Source organism: Leucoraja erinacea, chromosome 25, assembly GCF_028641065.1.
Source record: "Leucoraja erinacea ecotype New England chromosome 25, Leri_hhj_1, whole genome shotgun sequence".
In the NCBI taxonomy this organism is placed as follows: Eukaryota; Metazoa; Chordata; class Chondrichthyes; order Rajiformes; family Rajidae; genus Leucoraja; species Leucoraja erinaceus.
In genome coordinates this window covers 17948185-17969799 of record NC_073401.1, presented here as the reverse complement: position 1 = coordinate 17969799, position 21615 = coordinate 17948185, and the positions used below count along the sequence as shown (strand labels likewise).

Genomic DNA, 21615 nt, shown 5'->3' with positions numbered 1-21615 from the left:
GAGGGATTTCTTTCGTCAGAGGGTGGTGAATCTGCGGAATTCTTTGCCACAGAAGGCTGTGGAGGCCGTCAATGGATATTTTTAAGGCAGAGGTATATAGATTCTTGATTAGTACGGGTGTCAGGGAATATGGGGGGAAGGCAGGAGAATGGGGTTAGGAGGGAGAGATAGATCAGCCATGATTGAATGGCAGGGCAGACTTGTTAGGTCGAATGACCTAATTCTGCTCCTATCACTTATGACCTTATGACCCGCGGAGTGATGCCAGCACTTTGTGTTTAGAACCACTAAAATCATCTTTTCTTTTGCCTTTCCCTTCTTCCTCGTGTTTTGCTCCTTCCTGCCGTTCTTCATAGATACACCCCAGTCTCTCTTTAAAGCCCAGGGCGTCTGTGATGGATACAAACTGTTTCCATCTCGTGGATTGACATCGAGTATTGCACTGGGCTGCGGGGTCATTTGATGACCCACTTTGAGAAGTTCTCATTCAAAGCGGTAACAAATGCATTCACTACAACTTTTTTAAAGTGCTGAAGAGGAAGAATCTACAGTAGCCATAAATCACAGGGAACCCATTTATTGCGATGGGTCAGCGAGAAAAATGGTTACAATCCGAGGAAAACCTTTTTATAGCACTTAGCCAGGCATGGTTATATGTCCATCGGGGAATAAAACGCCAGGATTCATCGCATTCTGTGCTATCACGATCAATGTTAACAGATAGTAAATTTTATAAGAGAAAGGGACATTTTGTGGCTAAGTATCTGTGCAGGAATTCGGTTTTATTTTATCTGGTTCTTCCTGTAGCTCCAAGAAACATGTATGCTCAACCAAATTCTCTCTGTAGATTTATTTTTACCCCATGGTGTTAAGCAGATGCAATACGATGACGTTACATGAGTAGCCAGTGTAAACAACCTTGTGTGCCTCGGTGTGTTAGAAACTTAGAAACATAGAAAATAGATGGAGGGGGAGGCCATTTGGCCCTTCGAGCCTGCACCGCCATTCAATGTGATCATGACTGATCATCCGCAATCAGTAACCCGTGCCTGCCTTCTCCCCATGATCCCATGATTCCGCTAGCCCCTAGAGCTCTATCACAAGGGGCTGTCCCACTGCGGTGACCTAACTGGCGAATTTAGAAGTGTTTAGGAGAGTTTGAAAAAATATCCAATTGAAGACCTCCTTCGACTATGTAGAAGACTAGCTTCAACTAGCTTCGGCTAGCTTCGGAAAAATTGAACATCAAATAGTGGAGAGTAAAGACAATCTCCTTCGATCTCCCTTCGACTATGTTGAAGACTACCTTCGACTTCCTTTGACTACCTTTGACTACCCTCGATTACCTACGAATAACATGCCGACCTACTACGACCTACTTCGACTAAAAAAAAGTACGAGTAAAAAAAAGTATTGATTTTTTTCCATGGCGACCTTTTTTGTCCTTGGGCAAGACACTTCACCCACCTTTGCCTGTAATGGAATGTAATTACGGCGGCAGGCGCGGGCACACCGCGACGCCCTGTGTCTCCCTTTCAAGGGAGATGCTAAAAATGCATTTCGTTGTCTCTGTACTGTACACTGACAATGACAATAAATTGAATCATTTCATTTTTTTTTTTTTTTACTCGCGAGCATTTTACAACATGTTGAAAAATACGCCGCGACCTAGCTGAGGTCTCGAATACGTGGGGACTACTCTCGAGCATGAAGGAGAGTTACAAAGACCTCCTAGGACCTCGTGCCGATCACGCTGCGAGTATGAGTTGAGAGCAAACTCGTCTGAACTCGTGGATTAGGTTGCCGCTGTGGGTCAGCCCCTTTACTCTCTTTTAAATTCATCCAGTGAATTGGCCTCTACTGTCTTCTGTTGCAGGGAATTCCAGAAATTCACAACTCTCTTGAGTGAAAAAGTTTTTTCTCATCTCAATTTTAAATGGCCTTCCCTTTATTCTTAGACTATGCCCCCTGATTTTGGTCTCCCCCATCATTGGGAACATTTTTCCTGCATGTAGCTTGTCCAGTTATAATTTTATACGTTTCTATAAGATCACCCTCTCATCCTTCTAAATTCCAGTGAATGCAAGCCCAGTCTTTCCAATCTTTCCTCATATGAGAGTGTTGGTGTTTGTCTTTTAATAACATATCCCCCCTTTATGCTTGACCATTGATGTTAATGGAAGTGTATTCTTCTCAGTAATGGGAACTGATCCCCGATGTTCTTAGAGATAAATGTATGGGAAGGCCGGCAGTCCAGTGGTTAAATTACTGGGTTAGTTACCCATGTGCCTGGACTGACAATACATAGACCAGTGTTCAAATAATCAAACCTTACCACGGACCATTCGATTGTTGCAAAATCCAGTTGACTGATGGTAGACACAAAGTGCTGGAGCAACTCAGCGGGTCAGGCAGCATCTCTGGAGAACAGGGTTGGGACCCTTCCTCAGACCCAAAATGTCAACTTTTCTCCAGAGATGCTGCCTGACCCGCTGAGTTGCTTCAGCACTTTGTGTTTAACTTCATTGTAAACCAGCACCTACAGTTCCTTCCTACATACCAGTTGACCGCTGGCCTGTTAGGAAGACAACGAGCACCTTTACCTGGCCTGCTGCATTTTGATTCCAGCTTACAAATGGTCCAACCATCCTTCTTTAAATCTCGTTCTTTCAACATGATTGTGATTGCTCTACGGACGTTCAATGTTGGCTACACGCCACGTCTACACGTAGGACATCTGTGGCGCGAACTCTCTCCCAATCTTAGGGCGACTACTGTCTCTAGCCCCTCATTCCATTATTTTCCTTGCTCCTTTCAGGAATAATCTCAGCATTTTAGCCAATCTCCCTGCATGAACAGCAAGCCCATACTTATCCATCTGAACAAAATACTCCGGTTTAGCTCGCATTTCCTCCCACTCCATGATCAAGGTGTGATGGGACACTCGGTATTCGTGGCTTCCCCTACAACCCCAAAGAGCCTCCTGGGCCATAACTCAGTTAATGCACGTTATACAGCAAAAACACGTTATACAGCAAAAACCATTACAAGTAATTGCTTCCTTATTAAATATCTGAAATATTAATATCCTGCACCTAATTTCAGTTTTGTGCCGTCCTGGAATTTCTCTCTGTTCCCTGAGCAGAGTTTCATGATAATGAAATGTAACTGATTCACACATTCGTCATTCGGTGGAAAAGTTCACACAGAAATAGGAGAACGACATAAAGTCTTCAGTTTATTTCTCAGTCCAATGTCAACGGAGAATGGGATATTCATCGCAAGCAAATCAAAAGCCCTGTTTAAATTGTTCATAAACTTTATAGTTTTCAATAAATGGAAAGAATGATTTTACAATTACCCCTCTTCCTGTGAACGGCCTCTGGTTACCTTTGTAACCAAGCCTTTGCATGTTGTTTATGGGCAGCTGCTTGTAATACATTGGGAAGCGAAAAACTGATGGTTCAGTGAAAGTAATGAATGACTCACATTGTATGAATATCGGGCTCAGCAGTTAACCCTTTGTTGCCACTCAACAGCCTTGCTTTGGAATAGAATAATGGATCTCTGCAGTGGATTACTGACTGGAGCCTGGTCACTTTGCATCTTTTTCAGAATGTGTACAAGGGTAGCTTGGATCATCAACCTGCATATTATTAGACTGTTTCTTTCCCCCTTCAGTTTTTACATTCTTTGTACATTTTCTAAGCTGTGAAAGGTCCTTGGATTGTCAAGGACCTTAGTGAATAAGTTCATAGAACATGGAACAGTACAAGAACAGGCCCTTTGGCCCACAACATGTGTTCCAAACATGATGCAAGGTTAAACTAATCTCCTCTGACAACACATGATCCATATCCCCCCATTCCTTGCATATCCATGTGCCTTTCAAAAGCTTCTTAAATGCCACCATCATATCTGCTTTCCCCGCCACTCCTGGCAGCGTTCCAGGCACCCAGCACCCTCTGTGTAAAACAAAAGACTTGCCCCGCTCATCTCATTTAAACTTTGCCCCTTTCACCTATGCTCTCTAGCCTTTGACATTTCCCCGCTGGAGAATACATTCTGACTGTCTCCCCTATCTATCCCTCTCATAGATTTATATATTTCTATCGTGTCTCCTCTCAGCCTCCGACGCTCCAGAGAAACGTTTGCCTAACCTCTCCTTATAACTAATACCCTCTGATCCAAGCAGCAGTATGAGAGATGATGTGAGATCTAAATATCTACCTTCTGAACCAATTCCATTTTAAGAACGGAAGCAGCTGAATTAGATTCAGATTGAAACCAGACGGAAGAATCAAGATTGGATAAGACTATGAGACGAGACAGCAAGGAGGAGTTGCTATTTTTTAACTGTAAACATTTCTTAAATTGTTCCATTTTGGGGCTGGAGAAGTTTATTGGTATTGTATTATCAACTATTACATCGTTAAAGCATTATTTATGTTGTTTAGTATGATCCTTAACATGGTGCTGGAATTTTACATTCAGTTTAATGTGTGAATCCAACAAGCACTTAATCATAGAGACATAAGGAACTGCAGATGCTGGAATCTAGAGCAAAACACTAAGTGGTGGAGTAACTCAATGAGTCAGGCAGCATCGTTGGAGGGAATGGAGAGCCAACATTTCCGGTTTAGTTTAGAGATACAGCGCGGAAACGGGCCCTTTGTCCCATCGAGTCCACACCGACCAGCGACCCCCGCACATTAACACTACCCTACTCACACTAGGGACAATTTTACATTTTAATACCAAACCAATTAACCTACAAACCTGTATGTCTTTGGAGTGTGGGAGGAAACAGAAGATCTTGGAGAAAACCCATGCGGGTCCCGGGGAGAATGTACAAACTCTGTACCCCATGCACCCCATGCGCTGGCGCTGCAAGGCAGTAGCTATACCACTATACCACTGTACTTGAGACTCTTCTACAGTCTGATGGATTTTGGAGATGAGTCTGAAGAAGGATCCTGACCTGAAGCATTGTCTGTCCAATCCTTCCACAGATGCTGCCTGACCCGCTGACTTCCTCCAGCACTTTATGTGTTGCCTAAGGTCTGAGGCATCATGGTCATGTTGGTGGTGAACTGTCAATGGTGTTAATGGACCAGTGGATGATGCTAATTCACAACTCAACATACGTCTTCATCTGAATATTGTGGCTCATAGACATAGAAACATAGAAAATAGGTGCAGGAGTAGGCCATTCGGCCCTTCGAGCCTGCACCGCCATTCAATATGATCATGGCTGATCATCCAACTCAGGCTCAATTCTTCATTAACTATGGAATAGGTTATGAGCACACTTATTTTTTAAGGGATTAGGCAAATGTTGGTGCTTTTTGCTCTCAGTTAAGGTCAACAAAAGTTTAACGAAAAATATATTAAAGAGTATTAGAATGTTGACTGAAAAGCACAAAGCACATGGATAAAAGTGACTGATCTGTGAAGTGCATCAGAAACTATTACAAAGAGCTACTGTACCGTATGTGGCAAATACAAAGCTATAATTAAGGGCTGCCGGGGAGATTTGTACTGATCACCATTGATCTACACTAGGGTGTAGGGTGTATCAGAGAGCTATAAAGAGACAGTGTCGATTAAAATATTTTCTAATTGGGAGTGGAAACCAAAACACTGGTGTATCTTAAAGAGAGGGGAAGTGCTGAGGGTTTACAGAATATGCTGACGTGTACCAGTTAATTTGCTGTTTACAACATCATATTTAAAGTTATAGAGGAAATCAAGTCCATTTTGTTCAGTGTCCATGCCAGAACATGCTGTTGTGATTAACTGCCCTGCTCCTGCCAACTCAACTCATCCCAGGTGAATTCGTCCTTTGTTTTTCCTCTCCTGTTTAAACCAATTGCCTTTCTGTATTCGTTCAATCTGTTACCACTACAAGGCTGGATTCTTGCAGGAAGATTTTTCTTTCAAACTTAGCAGGCAGGTATTTTGTTTAATGACAGTAACTAATGCGCAAAATGGACTAGAAACCCAGTGCAATTAGTTCCCTTCTGTCCACGGTTTTCTGTCTGGTTTACACCGCGCGCACCAGAATACTCAGGCACATCTAATGCTCTGGTCCATTTCGAGGGGCAGAAGGAATATAACATAATTTAACTGCGCACATTGCAGTTCTCTCGATTTTTGCGTCTGAATTGTTCATTTTTTTGCAAAGCAACATTTGAAAGGGCAAAGAATACTGCATTGGCAAGACGTGTTTTTAAAGAACAAGCTTTGTATATTTTTCGATGAGATTTTTGATTTTGCTTTTACTGATGTGTTTTATTGGCATAAAACTTTAAAAAGTGCAAATAGCGTTCTAGTAAATTTATGTGTATATTTCTTGGTCCATCTTTTTGGTGCCAAGATGACTCCACTTTATTTGCTGAGTGAGTGGAAGATTAAGAGCTCAGGCAATTCTCTGTGGCAGACCCAGTAATTATATGTCTGAGCCAGGCAGGTATGCTGTGTTTTAGCAGTCTGGAACACTCCTGATTAGTTGGCCAACGAGCTGGAATGCATTAATGGAGCCTGGAGGAACCGATGCAGAGTGGAGCTGGGATTCTTTGCATGGATTCCCACCTGGAGCAGGGGAGACTTGATATCTATCGAGTCACAATATTACCTGGGTCTAATCCAGAAAATGCTTCAAGGCTCTTTAATCTTAGTTGATGCCAATGCTGCAATTTACCTCAAGTGACCTAGAGAAACACTGTATATCCTGATGGGAAAAAAATGCTCATATTCATATGAGCCAAGCAAAATGTGTGTGGAAGTTTTATTTTGTGGTTTAGAGTGGGGTGAATTACAACGTTTCCTCAAACCCTTTGTTAATGTCTAATGAACAGAGAATTCCAGTATTTGGAAGAGGTTTTGTGCTTTGAAAGGATTGGGGTAGATATTGACACACCTAAAATGCATTGGCTTTGCGTTATTTATAGAATGCTGTCGACTTTGTGGATACACTGCGAATGCAGCTGATGTGATCCAAGCCTCCATCAGCATACACTCAGCTAGCTCGTGCAAATCATGGATGTGGAAATGTATCAACATGTGATACAAGCTAAAAACTGAATAATGGCCTTGCTGTCATCTGAGAAAGAGCACCAGGGCACTTCTTCCTGCAAGAAGAATCCAACATTTTGAGGGGACGAGGGGAGATAAAATGATGTTAGTGAAATATAAAGTAGTGACTTCCACTTGTGTAGGAAGGAATTGCAGATGCCGGTTTACACCAAAAATAGACGCAAAATGCTGGAGTAACACAGTGGGTGAGGCAGCGTCTCTGGAGAAAAGGAATAGGTGAGGTTTCGTGTCGACTCCCTTCTTCAGACTTCAGAACAAATCTGAGCTGGCCAGCTGTATGGAGTTTGCACGTTCTCCCTGTGACTGCGTGGGTTTTCTCCAGTGCTCCGATTTCCTCCCACATTCCAAAGACGGGTTATAGGCTAATTGACTGCTGTAAACTGTCCCTAGTGTGTAAGATGGAACTAGTGTATGGGGTGTTGCAGGTCGGAGCGGACTGGGCAGAAGGGCCTGTTTCCATGCTGTATATTTAAACTGAACTGTAGAGGGAGCCACTGAGCCCGGCCCCTGCTCATCCCCTGTGGACCAGGGAAGAGGAGAGGAGGATGGAGGAAGCTGGCGGATGCAACTGAGGTCTTGCATTTTGTGCTCTCAAGGTCGCCTGCGGGCGGTGCCCACAGGTACAGGCTGAAGGTGGCTGGGCGAGGAGAGGGATGATGGTTTGCTGGACGAGACGGCCGCAGCAGCCTGCAGCAGCCTGCGACTCACCTGGATCATTGGGTGCTGCTCCAGGAGACAGAATGCGCGTACCGGACTGGACATTATAAATGGAGCCAGAGTCTGGCAACTCTTGCGTGCGGTCTCAGTGGACTATTTGTGTGCTCTCTGTACGATCGCGAATTGTGCTTGGTATGGCAAAACTTATCTGAACTGTATGCCAAAGAGAATTTCACTGTATGTCTGTACATGTGATAATAATAAAGAACTATTGAAGCATCATCTGTCTACCGCTTCTTCAGATGCTGCCCGCCACGTTGAGTTCCTCCAGCACTTTGTAATTTGTTCAAGGTCCCAGCTGTTCTCCAGCTATTTGGAAGTTGATTCGATCTTTACCGACTATCATGCTAAAAAGATATTGCATTATGATATTACAACATTATAATCTGGTAATCAAAGGCTGCTTGGAATGTCATTATCTCTTTCGATGAAGCTTTCTATTTATAGACGGTGTTTATCATGGTTAATTCACTTCATGTGACATGAAGAAGCTGCTGAGTATAATGGATACTGCATGGGATATGGGCCTTGACAACACACCAGTTTGGGTGGCATAGTGGCGCAGCGGTAGAGTTGCTGCCTTATAGCGCAAGGGACCCGGGTGTGACCCTCAGTACGGATGCTGTCTGTATGGAGTTTGTACCTTCTCCCCCGTAACTGCATACATTTACTCCGGATGATCCGGCTTCCTCCCACACACCAAAGACGCACAGGTTTGTAGGTTAATTGGCTTTGGTTATGTGTAGGATAGTGCTGGTGTGCATGGGGTGATCACTGGTCAGCGCGGACTCGGTGGGCCGAAGGGCCTGTTTCTGCGCTGTATCTGTATGTGTAAAAACCAGTTGATCGCTGAAAACTTGAGCTCCAGAACTAGTCTGGTTTCCAAGGTTCGTCCACTTGCATCTACCCAGCAAACTTGGAAAGCTTCCCAATTGTGTCACCCTACAAATATGAGGACAGTTTCAATCCTGTCATCACCCCATCAGTCTACTTCCATGGGACAGTACCTGTAGGACATTAATGCAGGCAGTACTATCAAATGTCACTTTTTCATCAGTAACATGAGTCATGTTGAGTTTATTACCCAGGGCCACATGGTGAACTACAGCTCGATTCCTAGCGTGGACTCCAGGAATTATGGAATTGTGACTGCCCTGCACAGGCAGCACTTAATGGAATGTGGCATCACTAAATCTGAGTACTGTTGGAATTAATGGGAATCAGGGGAGACGAATAACTTGAATTATGATGAGCAATGGAAAATGGTTACGTTTGACACAAGAAACTGTAGAAGCTGGAATTTGAGTGCTGAAGGTACTCAACAGGTCAGGCAGCATCTGTGGAGGAGATTGGTCAATGACGTTTCGGGTCGGGACTCTTCTTCAGATTCATTCATTGTGGGTTAAGGCTGTTGGGGCTGATTATCTTGGGCTCAGAACACGCATCCTCCATGTCATTGGCCAGTCACATCCACTTTAAGCTGCGTCATAAAGGTAGATGTGCAACTGCAAACTAAAGACTTACAAATCTTCAGTTGCGTTTACAACTCCTCAGATAATGAAGAAGCAAAGAACTGCAGATACTGGTTTACAAAAGAAATCACAAAGTGCTGGGGTAACTCAGTGCAATATCTTTGGAGAACATGGATCGGTGACATTTTGGGTCGGGACCCTTCTTCAGATTGAAGGGTCTGAAGAAGAGTCCTGACCTGAGATGTCCCATATCTATGTTCTCCAGGGATGCTGCCTGACCCACTGAGTGACTTCCACACTCTGTGTCTTCCTCAGATAATGAGGTCTCCTGAAGTGAATGCAGACAAACCTGAGCTGGCAAAGTGAAAGCACCACTTGCACCATGGCAGTGCCAGACATCGATCATCTCCACTAAACGGGCGTCTCGGCATTTCACATTGGCATTGTATGGTGTTAACGTTACCAAAATTCCCGTCATCCACGCCCTGTGGTCAGGGCAACGATTAGAGGTTAAGGGAACAAGAGCATGCATACCGTAATAACCAGGGCTGGCTGGGAATTCTGCAGTGACTGACTCATCATCTGGCTCCTCAAAGTCTTTCCACCATTCAAGGAACTAACCACAAGCAAGCTTTAAACATTCACTCGCTCTACAACCGGAGTGTGTCAGTCATATGCCACAAGATGCATTGTAGCAACTTGCCAAGGCCCTTTGACCAGTGTCGCCCAAACCTTTAAACATGTGGGATTCAACTTGTCCCTGACTTATTAGTCCTCCGCTTGATGGTGTTTGAACTTTCTAAAGGTCTTGTTGTTACCTCCTAAATAATGAGTTGCAGCAATTCCCCAAGCCTATTACTTCCTTCTGTCTCCCTCCGTTGAACTGTGGTGCTACATTGGTAGTTTTCCAAGCCTCGAGGATCTCTCCAGTACCCAGGGAATTTGGGAAGATTACAACCACTACATCCACTATCTCCACAGCCACTTTAAGATCCTAGGAAGACAGAAATGCTGGAGAAACTCAGCGGGTGAGGCGGCATCTATGGAGCGAAGGAAATAGGCAACGTTTCAGGCCGAAATCCTTCGTCAGGCTCCATCTGCAGTTCCTTCTTAAACACTTAAGATCCTAGGATGCAGGTCACCATGTCCAAGAAACTTGTAAATCTTTAAGTCTATTAGTTTGTCTAGTATATTGTTGGCTAGATTGTTGAAGTTTCTCCCTCCCCTGCGTCACTATTATTACAATAATTTTAATCTTCTGCTGTGAAGATCGATCTTACCTTGACATTCAATTATATTACCATCATTGCACTCTCAATATCTTGATAGCAATTAACCAGAAAGTAAATAGGTCCAGGTGTAAATCCCATGGACAGACACATAATGCTGGAGTAACTCAGGAGAAAGGAATAGGTGATGTTTTGGGTTATTTTCCCCTATTCTTTTTCTTCAGAGATGCTGCCTGACCTGCTAAGTTGCTCCAGCATTTTGTACCTGCCTTTGTTATCGACCAGCATCTGCAGTTCCTTACTGCACATATAAATACCGTGGCTTGGATAGGTCAAAGGCTGGGTATCTCGGGTAAGTATTGATGTCCTGACACAAGACACGTCAGGAGCAGAGTGAAACACTCTCCACATACTTGAGTGAATGCCCTTAACCCTTGAGAAACCTGACAACATTCAGGACAAAGCAGCCCAATCGATTGGCACGCCCTAAACATTTATTCCCTCAATCGCTGGCAACCGGTGGTAGTATTTATAACATCAATCACTTATTTGTCCCTTCCAAACCCATGACCTCGACCACCAAAAGGGGAGGGTAATGTGTGGCTGGGACCATCACCATCTTCAGCTTCCCCTACTAATGGTACACCAGTCTGTCCTAGAAGTACATATTCAGTTCTACATCATCATTGAATTTAAGTGTGAAACTCCTGCCCCAACAGCACTATGGAAGTACTTCACTGGATGGACTGCAGCAGATCTAGAAGGTGACTCCTCATCTTCCCAAGGGCTATTAGGGATGGACCATAAGTATTTATTTGCCTTAACAACAATTCTTAAATCACAAAACTGATTTAAAAATAAGTCTGTGGCCACTGAGTTTGTACCTTGCATGTTGGTTGAGAAGTTTCCCATGTGCAAAGAGATTAGTTAGCATTTGACCAGCTATCAAAAACTACTTTGTACCTCTGAACATTGACAACTATCTCTGAACATTGACAGCTAGAGGGAGTAGGAATACCTGGAGTAGTGCATGCAGTTGTGGTCTCCTAATTTGTGGAAGGACATTCTTGTAATTGAAGGAATGCAGTGTATGTTCACCAGGTTAATTCCCGGGATGACGAATGATGAAAGAATGGATCAACTGGGATTATATTCACTGGAATTTAGAAGGATGAGAGGGAATCTTATAGAAATGTATAGAATTTTTAAGCGATTGGACATGCTGGATGCAGGGAAAATGTTCCCCATTTTGGGGGAGACCAGAACCAGGGGTCACAGTGTAAAAATAAGGGATGGGCCATTTAGGACTGAGAGGAGGAAAACATTTTTCACCCAGAGTGTTGTAAATCTGTGGAATTCCCTGCCACAGAAGGCAGTGGAGGCCAATTCACTGGTTGTATTCAAGAGAGACTCGTATATAGCTCTTAGAGCAAACGGAATCATGAGATATGAGGAGAAAGCAGGAACAGGGTACTGATTTTGGATGATCAGCCATGATCATATTGAATGGCGGTGCAGGCTCGAAGGGCCGAATGGCCTACTCCTGCACCTACTTTCTATGTTTCTATCTTTGTTGAGATTCAGCGGCAGAGAAGAACAGAAAGCTGGCTGCATACAGCTTCACCTCCCTTTTTTCCCAGAATGAAGTGTTCAGTGATACTTTGCTCTGTCCGAGTAAACCAACATGCACATTTATAAATGTCAGGCAAATGGAGCTGCCGAAACACAAAGAAAACACTAATTCTCTATTTTGAAACTCAAGAATGTGTTCTTTAGCTTGAGAGTTTATCTTCAGGAGCCTCTCAAGCGAATCTCGCCAGATTTTACGATGCTTAAGTGGAATATCAGGAGAAATGCTTTTGACTCTTCCATTAGCAGCTACTTGTACGAGGTTCATTGTTTAAATATCGGCCAACCCTGGAGAGATGATGTTATGGGTTCTGTCTGCAGCTGTAGCAACAACCAATCTCCGGGCTACCGAGGGCCTGGATCTCCAGACGCAACTTGACATGTCCAAGAAATTAACAACTGCTTGAAGCCGGTGAGAAAATCACTGCTGGGGACAGTAAATGTGAGCTCAGACTCTCAGCAGTTGGATGGCATTAATCTAACCAGTGCCTGATTTAGATGAAGAGAGGCCCTAAGCTGTTCCACTTGTGAGGCCCCCAACGACCGGACAGCCATGGCGGCCAAATGTCCCACAATTCAAAGCGAGGGAGAAAGTGCCCAGCGCCGACCAGTTGCCGTTGCAGTGCGCATGCGCAGGGCGGCCGATGATGTGCTGGCCGTGGTTGTGCGCATGTGCAAGGCGGCCTGCCGTGCCGGCGGATGAGGAGCGAGCGGAGCCCGGCGGCCCGGACACGGATAGGGGGGGAGATGGAGAGAGAGAGATAGATAGAGATAGAGAGGGGGGCCCCCCCCAGAGTTGAACGGTAGGTGTTCTGCCTTGGCCAGAGGCCCCTCTAGACCTTGAGGCCCATCAATTTTTGTCGGGGGGCCCCCTAGAAAGTGGGGGCCCTAAGCTATAGCTTGTTTAGCTTATACGTAAATCCGGCACTGAATCTAACCAATGCAAAAACACTGGTTTCCTTTGTACTTGATATGCTAATGTGCAGTGTGTCACAAAACAAATGGACTAACAAGGAACTGACCAAATTAAAATGCTGCAGGAAATCAGTGAGTCAGGCAGTATCTGTGGAGGGAATGCACAGGCAAAGTTTTAGGTTGGGACCCTTCTTCAGTCTGATTTATCAAACTAATAAGGAATTGAAGCTGTTAAGTTCTGAAACTTTAATGAACATTTATTTTTAATGAGTTGCAAGGAGTTATAGAGTCAATGAGCCATATGGCACAGAAACGGGGCCCTTCCACCCATCGTATCCATGTTGATCAAGTTGGCATTCTGGGCGAATCCCATTGACCCATATTCCCCTAAACCCTTCCTATCCATATATCTGTTCAAATGTCTTGTAATTGCGTGATATCCAGTCATCAAAAAACATGATTACAATCCAGTCGCCCATAGTGTACAGGTTCAGGTTAAAGGATATAACATTTAGTGCAAGACAAAGTTGCACTAATCATAGTTTGAAGGTCTTCAGTGAAGTAGATGGGAGGTCCGGAACACCCCAGCAGGTGAGAGGACGGTTCAGTTGACTCTGTGGACACTTGAGTCCAATTGATTTGGAACAACAGGATTGATTCGCCTTTTCAGATGTAGACTTCCTTGTGCATCACGTTGTTTTCTGAAAATTGTTTCCTATTCTTGTCTTCCATCATCATTGTGCTTGGATGGGTAAGGAAATTGGCAAGAAGAATAAATGGACTTAAGCGTTGTGCGGGAGACAGCACTGTGAATGTGCTCTCTTCTTCCCAGGTCATCAGCCATGTAATCATTCAGTACATTCTCATTGAGTCCGCACTTGGTTATGGATGTTGCCGTGTTCTATTGAAATGGTACCATGTAACACGCTCTGCATCTAATTAGATGGTTGCTTCCACAGTGCCCTCCCTAATATTTGGGACAAAGTCCCATCATTTATTTATTTGCCTCTGTGCTCCACAATTTGAGATTTGTAATAGAAAAAAAAAGTGCCCACAAGAGTCAACCAAAATGTATAAAAATACCCTTTAATAGAATCTGACAATGTGCACTTTAACCACAAGTGATTTTTTTCTATTACGTATCTCAAATTGTGGAGTACAGAGGCAAATAAATAAATGATGGGTCTTTGTCCCAAACATTATGGAAGGCACTGTATATGGAGGGTGGCTGTTTCTGGCAAGTCATCGCCATTTTCAGTGGCTAACCGCAGCAGTTGCCTCTGGTTCCATAAATAATTACATTTTGGCTGCACTTTAGATACTCATTTGGGATAAAAACAACTCGGATTCTTTGCTTGGTTAGGGAAAGAATCTGAAAACAAAATAGTTTATCTCGGGACGTCTCAGATCTGAAAATAATTTTGTCCGGTAAAATGGGATTCATAAAATGATAGTTTACAAATCCAGACCAGATTTTTATCCATATATGGGAAGATTTGAGTTCTCATGAATCAACCTTCTGCTGGTGACTTGGTGAGGGACATCCAGTAGAAACGTAAAGGGAAGTGTGGAATGTTTGTTCCAATCACATTGTCTGGCAGATCAAGTAATATTTCCAGAGGTGTGGAGGCTTAATTGTTCCAAATCTAGTTGTCATCCCCATTATGGGGTCAAGGAAAGAGCGTTCACGTCGCGGCCCTGTATCCACCAATCTTTCTACCACCACGCACAAGAAGACCAAGACAGATACCATTGTATGCTGATGCTGAGAAATGTGTTCAGCTCTGGCTGAACAACATAGAAACATAGAAAATAGCCTGCACCACCATTCAATATGATCATGGCTGATCATCCAACTCAGTATCCTGTACCTGCCTTCTCTCCATACCCCCGATCCCTTTAGCCACAAGGGCCACATCTAACTCCCTCTTAAATATAACCAATGAACTGGCCTCAACATCCTTCTGTGGCAGAGAATTCCAGAGATTCACCACTCTCTGTGTGAAAAATGTTTTTCTCATCTCGGTCTTGGCTAAAAGATTTCCCCCTTATCCTTAAACTCTAAACTTCTAATCTTGTGTGTGGACTCGATAAGAGGAAGATCCCATTATGAGAAATATCTTGGAAGCATGTGGTGGAGATGCTGGTGCGATTCTATCTCAAAACTTTAGACTCACCTTGATGTGGTCCAAAGTACTGCTTCGGTCCCGTTGACCAGTCTTAGTACAGATTAGATGAGATTCATCGTCCTGTAAAAAACAGCCCAATCTGCTGTGTAGTGGTACTTTTAGAGTCTTATGCAATGGATGTCCCTGCCTCCATTCACTGGGATAAATAATAATTTTTGGCTTGTGCTATTAACCTCCCCTGTATGCCGCAGACCATATTTCGTCCTCACTAGCCGGTCTGTCCTGAGGCACGCTGAGGGTCTCAATCTCCTCACTGTACACTGCTCTGATGCTTCGTCAATCTTTGCACATTTACTCAGTGACCAGCTGGGCTTCCTCCAGGTCCCCTGTGTCTTTGGTTTTGCACGTGATAATAAACTAAACTAAACTGAACGAGTGCAAAACCAAAGGCACAGCCCCTAGAAGATCACGGTTGTTGAGGTTTGTGTTGTGCAGTGTTCAAGAACCAGTTGGTTGTTGGGAAGAATCTGTTCCTGACCTGGACATCACGGTTTTCAGGCTCCTGTACCACCTTCTCAATGGTAGCAGTGAGATGAGAACGTGGCTGGCGTGGTGCGGGATTGTGAAGATACGCTGCCTTTTTGACACTTTGCCACATCTTAGTTTCCACATCTCCCTGCAGCCTCCTTTGTTCCTTGGTGTTTGAGTTGCTAAGCCAGGCTGCGATGCAACTAGTTAGTAAGCTCCCTCCTCCACACCTTTACAACCAAAGATCCTATAGCGGAGCAAGATAGACCACTCCTGCTAAATGCAATGGGCTGACGTGTAGTACGCATCGGAACGGAATGTGGGCCTTTTTTTCATCCATTTCCATAACCGGACCTGACCCGACCCGACCCGACTCGACCCGACCCGACTCGCAGTGTAATCAGCATTGCGGGGGAACAGTTTGTGTTAATAAATTACAAATTCTGAAAATGAGGAGAAGATTTTTACCAAATAACTTTTATTTTTACGAGGATGTTTCCGTAACCGGCTTCCATCTCCGCACTATCATCCTATGGGATCTTTGGGGCGGACACGGAAGCCGGTTACGGAAATGGGGCCTAAAATTACCCATGAATCTGCGCATGACCGTACTACGTCTTTATCGTCGAATGGACCATCTTGCTTGCTATAGGATCTTTGTTTACAACTAAGTTCATCACCATCTGCACTGTACCTCCGATTCACATCCCATCCCATTTGGAAATTAAATGCTGTCCCTGCATCGTCACTGGCTGTAAATCCAGACATCTCCACTCATGGGGGGCTGAAATGCTCCCTAGCTTTGACTATCCTCATTGGTATCACAGTCTTGGCTTCTGTACAATATCACATGGGCTGGTAATATTGTGTACCGAGGATGCAGTGACTTTAATAGAGATGAAAATGAGAGGGAAATGTTCAAGCAGAACTGCACAAAGATGTTTCCTTTTTTTCTGTGAAATCTGTTTAACCCTGATGCTGCTCATTGTGTGCAGAATAACTTTCTCTACTGTGGCATTCATTTAATACGATGCATCATGTCGGCACGGTGGCGTGGCTGTAAAGCTATTGCCTTAGAGCGCCAGAGACCAGGGTTTGATCCTGACTGTGGGTAATGTCTGTATGGAGTTTATTCGTTCTCCCCGGGACCTGCGTGGGTTTCCTCCGAGATCTTCGGTTTCCTCCCACGTTCATAAGACGTACAGGTTTGCTGGTTAATTTCCTGGGGTGTATAGGGTAGTGTTAATGTGCGGGGATCACTGGCCAGTATGGACTCGGTGGGCCAAAGGGCCTGTTTCCGCGCTGTATCTCCAAACTAAACTAAACTAAATGTAATTAGTTTGGGGTGGGGAGAGGAGAGATGCGGAGAGGATGCTCTCTCCCTACAGGTAACATTCACTCTTGCCAGGGACTATATCGTGTACTTAAGTTCCTTTTTGTTCCGTGATGATCTGCCACAACTAAACTAAAGCAAACAGATATTTTCATAATTCTAAATATCCTTGAGAACGTTGTTTGGTTTATTGCAATTGCACATGTCCTGTGGGATTCATCTGTACACACTAATGTTACATATTCATGTTGGTTATAATCCAATATTGTGCCATATGCCCTGTCAGATTGCATCAAATATCCCATTTATTACAACCACCACTGTACTCTGATCGATCGTGCCAGCGCTGAAATTTCCATCGCTCCCCCCAGATTGTCCCCTTGCCCATTGCCCACGATGACACTCCGTAAAATATCCCACCCCCACCCTCCCCCGCCTGCTGGCGGTGTCCGAGAGGTTTGAGTGTTGGGGCAGTTCTGGGGATTCTCAGCGATTGCGTGCAGCCCTGGAGCCGAGGCACCTCGTGTGTCAAGTATATTTTCATTTATGTTTACTTTCTCGAGAAGCTTCCAATTAAATTAGCCTGATATTATCAAGGGCTCGAGGCCCCCAATGTTTGCAGTGGCCTCCTCCACCCCCACAGGTCCGAGCCCCTACCCCATTGGGAGGTCACACAGCCTAGCTTAGGATCCAGTGCCCCTGCTGAGTTCATGGAGGCTTTGTCACCTTTGTGACCAGCACGTTTCAGAAATGACCTTAAAAGACCACGTTCTGGCCAACAGCAAACTATATGTAATGTGTAGGAAGGAACTGCAGATGGCGGTTTAAATCGAAGATAGGCACACAATGCTGGAGTAACTCAGCGGGACAGGCAGCATCTCTGGAGAGAAGGAATGGATGACGTTTCGGATCGAGACCCTTCTTCAGTTCTGCCTGTACCGCTGAGTTACTCCAGCATTTTGTGTCTATCTTTAAACAAAACCTAAACCAAAATATCAACAATGTCTACATGGAATGTGATGCTAACTTAAAATAATCTCCTGCCTGGACGTGATCCATATCCCTCCATGCCCTACATATCCATTTGTCTATCTAAAAGCCTCCTATCGTATCTGCCCACCACCCCGACAGCGTGAACCAGCACCCACCACCGTCTGTAAAAAGCACTTGTCCAGCACATCTCCTTTAAACTTTGTCCCCATTACATTAAAACTATGTCATCTAGTCTTTGACATTTCCATCCTTGAAAAATGCTTCTGTTTATTCTACTTATACATGACATGATTTTATGTAGTTCTCTCAGATCTCTCCACAGACTCTGACACTCCAGTGAAAACCATCTAAGTTTGCCCAACCTTTCCTCATAACAGATATTATTCATTCATCTTACCATAACTAGAGAGCAGCCCTGAACTGCTATCTACTTCATTGGTGACACCTTGGTCGGACTTCACTGGCTTTATCTTGCATTAAACGTTATCATGTATCGTATGTATCTGTACACTGCAAATGGCTGGATTGTAATCATGTATTGTCTTTCCACTGACTGGTTGGCAAGCAACAAAAGCTTCTCACTTTGCCTTGGTCTTGATACGTGACAATAAACAAAACTGAACTGACCTGATTAATCCAGGCTGCATTCTGGTAAACCAGTTCTGTACCCCCTTCAAACCCTCCCGATACACTCTGCAATGGGGTGACTAGTACTGCAGGCAATACTGCCAAAGTGGCTGGACCAAAGTCCTATGAAGCTGCAACATGACTTCCTGACTGCTGTACTCACGCCCTGACCAAAAAACTTCTTGCCATTGATTTCCTTAACGCTTTGATTTTACACTGGGACAAGACTGGTCAATATCTGCAGCTAGAGGTATTGAACCTTGAACCTAGAGGTCTGTGAATGAATGGACATGTTCGCTGAGACTTGACACGAGGGTCATGTGCATTGCACCGGCCAAGCCAGGAAGTTAGACCTGCGGCAACAAACGATGCCAGATATATGGATTCTCACCTTTATTTCTGTAAGCATGACTTTCTTACTGCATTAGTGCATTGCAAACCTCCTCGCAGATTCTGATGTGTATATTATTTGAGGGTATGAGCATGTCCTTTATGCATGCGTAGAGTCAGAGAGCTCAGGAGCATGGAAACAGGCCTATCGGCTCATGTTGTCCATGCCGACAATAATGGCGTACTGGTTTAGTCCCATTTGCCTACATTTGGCCCATATTCCTCTTAATCTTTCCGACCTATATATCTGTCCAAATGTCTTTTAAAAGTCACAATTGTATCCGCTTCATTTACAAAACTTCACTTGACTTTTCATTTAGCTTCAAGCCATTTGCATAAGGATTTGAGCGGTTTTGTGACAATATCTCTATAACATGTCTGCATGATCTTTTACCGTACTGACTACCTGTTGCCTGATCTGTATCGATTATGTTTAAACTGTACCGTACTGAGCTCATGTTTTTGAATGACCTTTTCTCTTCTACATTGCAGGCAGCATCCTCAGCGTTGAGCAGCCTAGGTCATGTCTACACAGCTATTGGAGACTACCCAAATGCACTGGCCAGTCACAAGCAGTGCGTTCTTCTAGCGAAACAATCCAAAGACGAGCTCTCAGAAGCCAGAGAACTGGGCAACATGGGGGCTGTTTACATCGCGATGGGCGACTTTGAAAATGCAGTGCAGTGCCATGAGCAGCATCTCAGGATTGCCAAGGAGCTGGGCAACATGCGGGAGGAGGCACGAGCTTACAGCAATCTGGGGAGTGCCTACCACTACCGGAGGAACTTTGACAAGGCAATGTCCTACCACAACCACGTGCTGGAGCTTGCACAGGAGCTGGGCGAGAAGTCCATTGAGATGCGGGCGTACGCGGGCTTGGGCCATGCGGCGCGCTGCATGCAGGACCTGGAAAGAGCAAAGCAGTATCACGAGCAGCAGCTGAGCATCGCGGAGAACCAGAAGGACCGGGCAGCAGAGGGACGAGCTTCCTCGAACCTCGGTAAGAGAGAGCCTCCTGTAGTTTCTCTAGTTTAGTTCAGATACAGCGCGGAAACAGGCCCCTTGGCCCACCGTGTCCGCACTCACCAGCCATCCCCGCACATTAACACTATCCTACGCACACTAGAGACAATTTACACATACACCAAGCCAATTAACCTGCAAGCCTGTACGTCTTTGTAGTGTGGGGGGAAACTGAAGATCTCTGTGAAAACCCATGTGGTTACGGGTAGAACGTACAAACTCCATACAGACAGCAACCGTGGTCGGGATCGAACCCGGGTCTCCGACGCTGCAGGCGCTGTAAGGCAGCAACTCTACCGCTGCGCCACCGTGGCCATCCTCCGTCCTCTGTCCTTTGTCCACACATCTGCCCAAAAAAACGCCCTCCACACCTGAATTCACCTATTACCTGCCGTGCTTTGTCCTTTGTAGACGGGATGATGTACCTTTTGTCTGTTGCCATCTACTCTGAGGATGAGCAACACACAGCCAGGATTTCAATGGTATCGTTATGGGCCTCTAGAAAGCAAAGAATTGCAGTTACATTTTGTTATAACAAATTCTGGTATTATAAACTGAGTGTTTAAGATCTTAATACCAGAAGTAGGTCTTCTGGCCCTTTGCGCTTGCTTTATCATTTAATGAGACCATTGACCTTTGTGCCATTTTCCCTGCACTGATTGCAAATCCCGACATTCCTTTCATATCTACATGTATATCAATCTCTGTGTTGAATATACTAGGTGACCAAATCATCCACAGCCCTCCTGTTCACTGTCCTGATGGTGTTGGTTGTCCATTAATGGTAGAATTAAGTCACACAAGTCATGGAAAGAATGTACAAACTCTGTACAGACAGCACCCTTAGTTAGCAGGATCGAACCCAGGTCTCTGGCACTGGAAGCCTGCAACGCAACTCTACCGCTGCGCCACCGTGCCGCTTTCTGGCTTTTGTCCAAACATCTACCTATCAAAATGCCCTCCTCACCTGAGTTCATCTATTACCTGCCATGCTGTGTCCTGCCTCTACTCCTTTCCAGCTTTCTCCCCCCCCCCCCCCACCCCCTCATGATCAGTCGGGTCCCGACATGAAACATCGCCTATCCGTGTTCTTTGAAGGATGCTGCCTGACCCCCGCTGAGTTACTCCAGCACTTTGTGTCTTTCCTCAGTGCAGACAATTGCATTTGTAGAGCTAGGATCAGTCGTGTAAAGAGCAAAATGTAGTAACTGGTGGTTTTTGCAGTATACTGACCGCCAGCACGTAGAACATAGCACAGTGCCCACAATGTCATTGCCGGTCATGATGCCAAGTTAAACTAATCTCCTCTGTCTGCATTTCATCCACATTCCACCATTCCCTGCATATCCATGTTGCACTTCTGAAATTGGATGGGATCTTTGCTTCAGTGAACCCATTAACACAGAACCTGTGCAGTACAGGTCATCTGCACCTATACTGTCTATACATTATCGTTTGTCCAGCTACTTAATTTTGCAGTTCGTCAGTGTGGAGTGTCAATTTTTATGGAACTAACATAAGCAATCACCCTA

At 44.7% G+C, this 21615-nt stretch overlaps 1 protein-coding gene across 4 annotated transcripts in view; it reads left to right on the top strand.

The window, feature by feature from the left end:
• Positions 1–21615, top strand: part of ttc28 (tetratricopeptide repeat domain 28) — a 502085-nt gene that overhangs the window by 316666 nt on the left and 163804 nt on the right. For all 4 annotated transcript variants that reach the window (XM_055655876.1, XM_055655877.1, XM_055655878.1 and 1 more), the window contains one exon: positions 19553–20060. In XM_055655876.1, coding sequence (XP_055511851.1) covers positions 19553–20060 — 508 coding nt within the window. The remainder of the gene's footprint in view (positions 1–19552; positions 20061–21615) is intronic.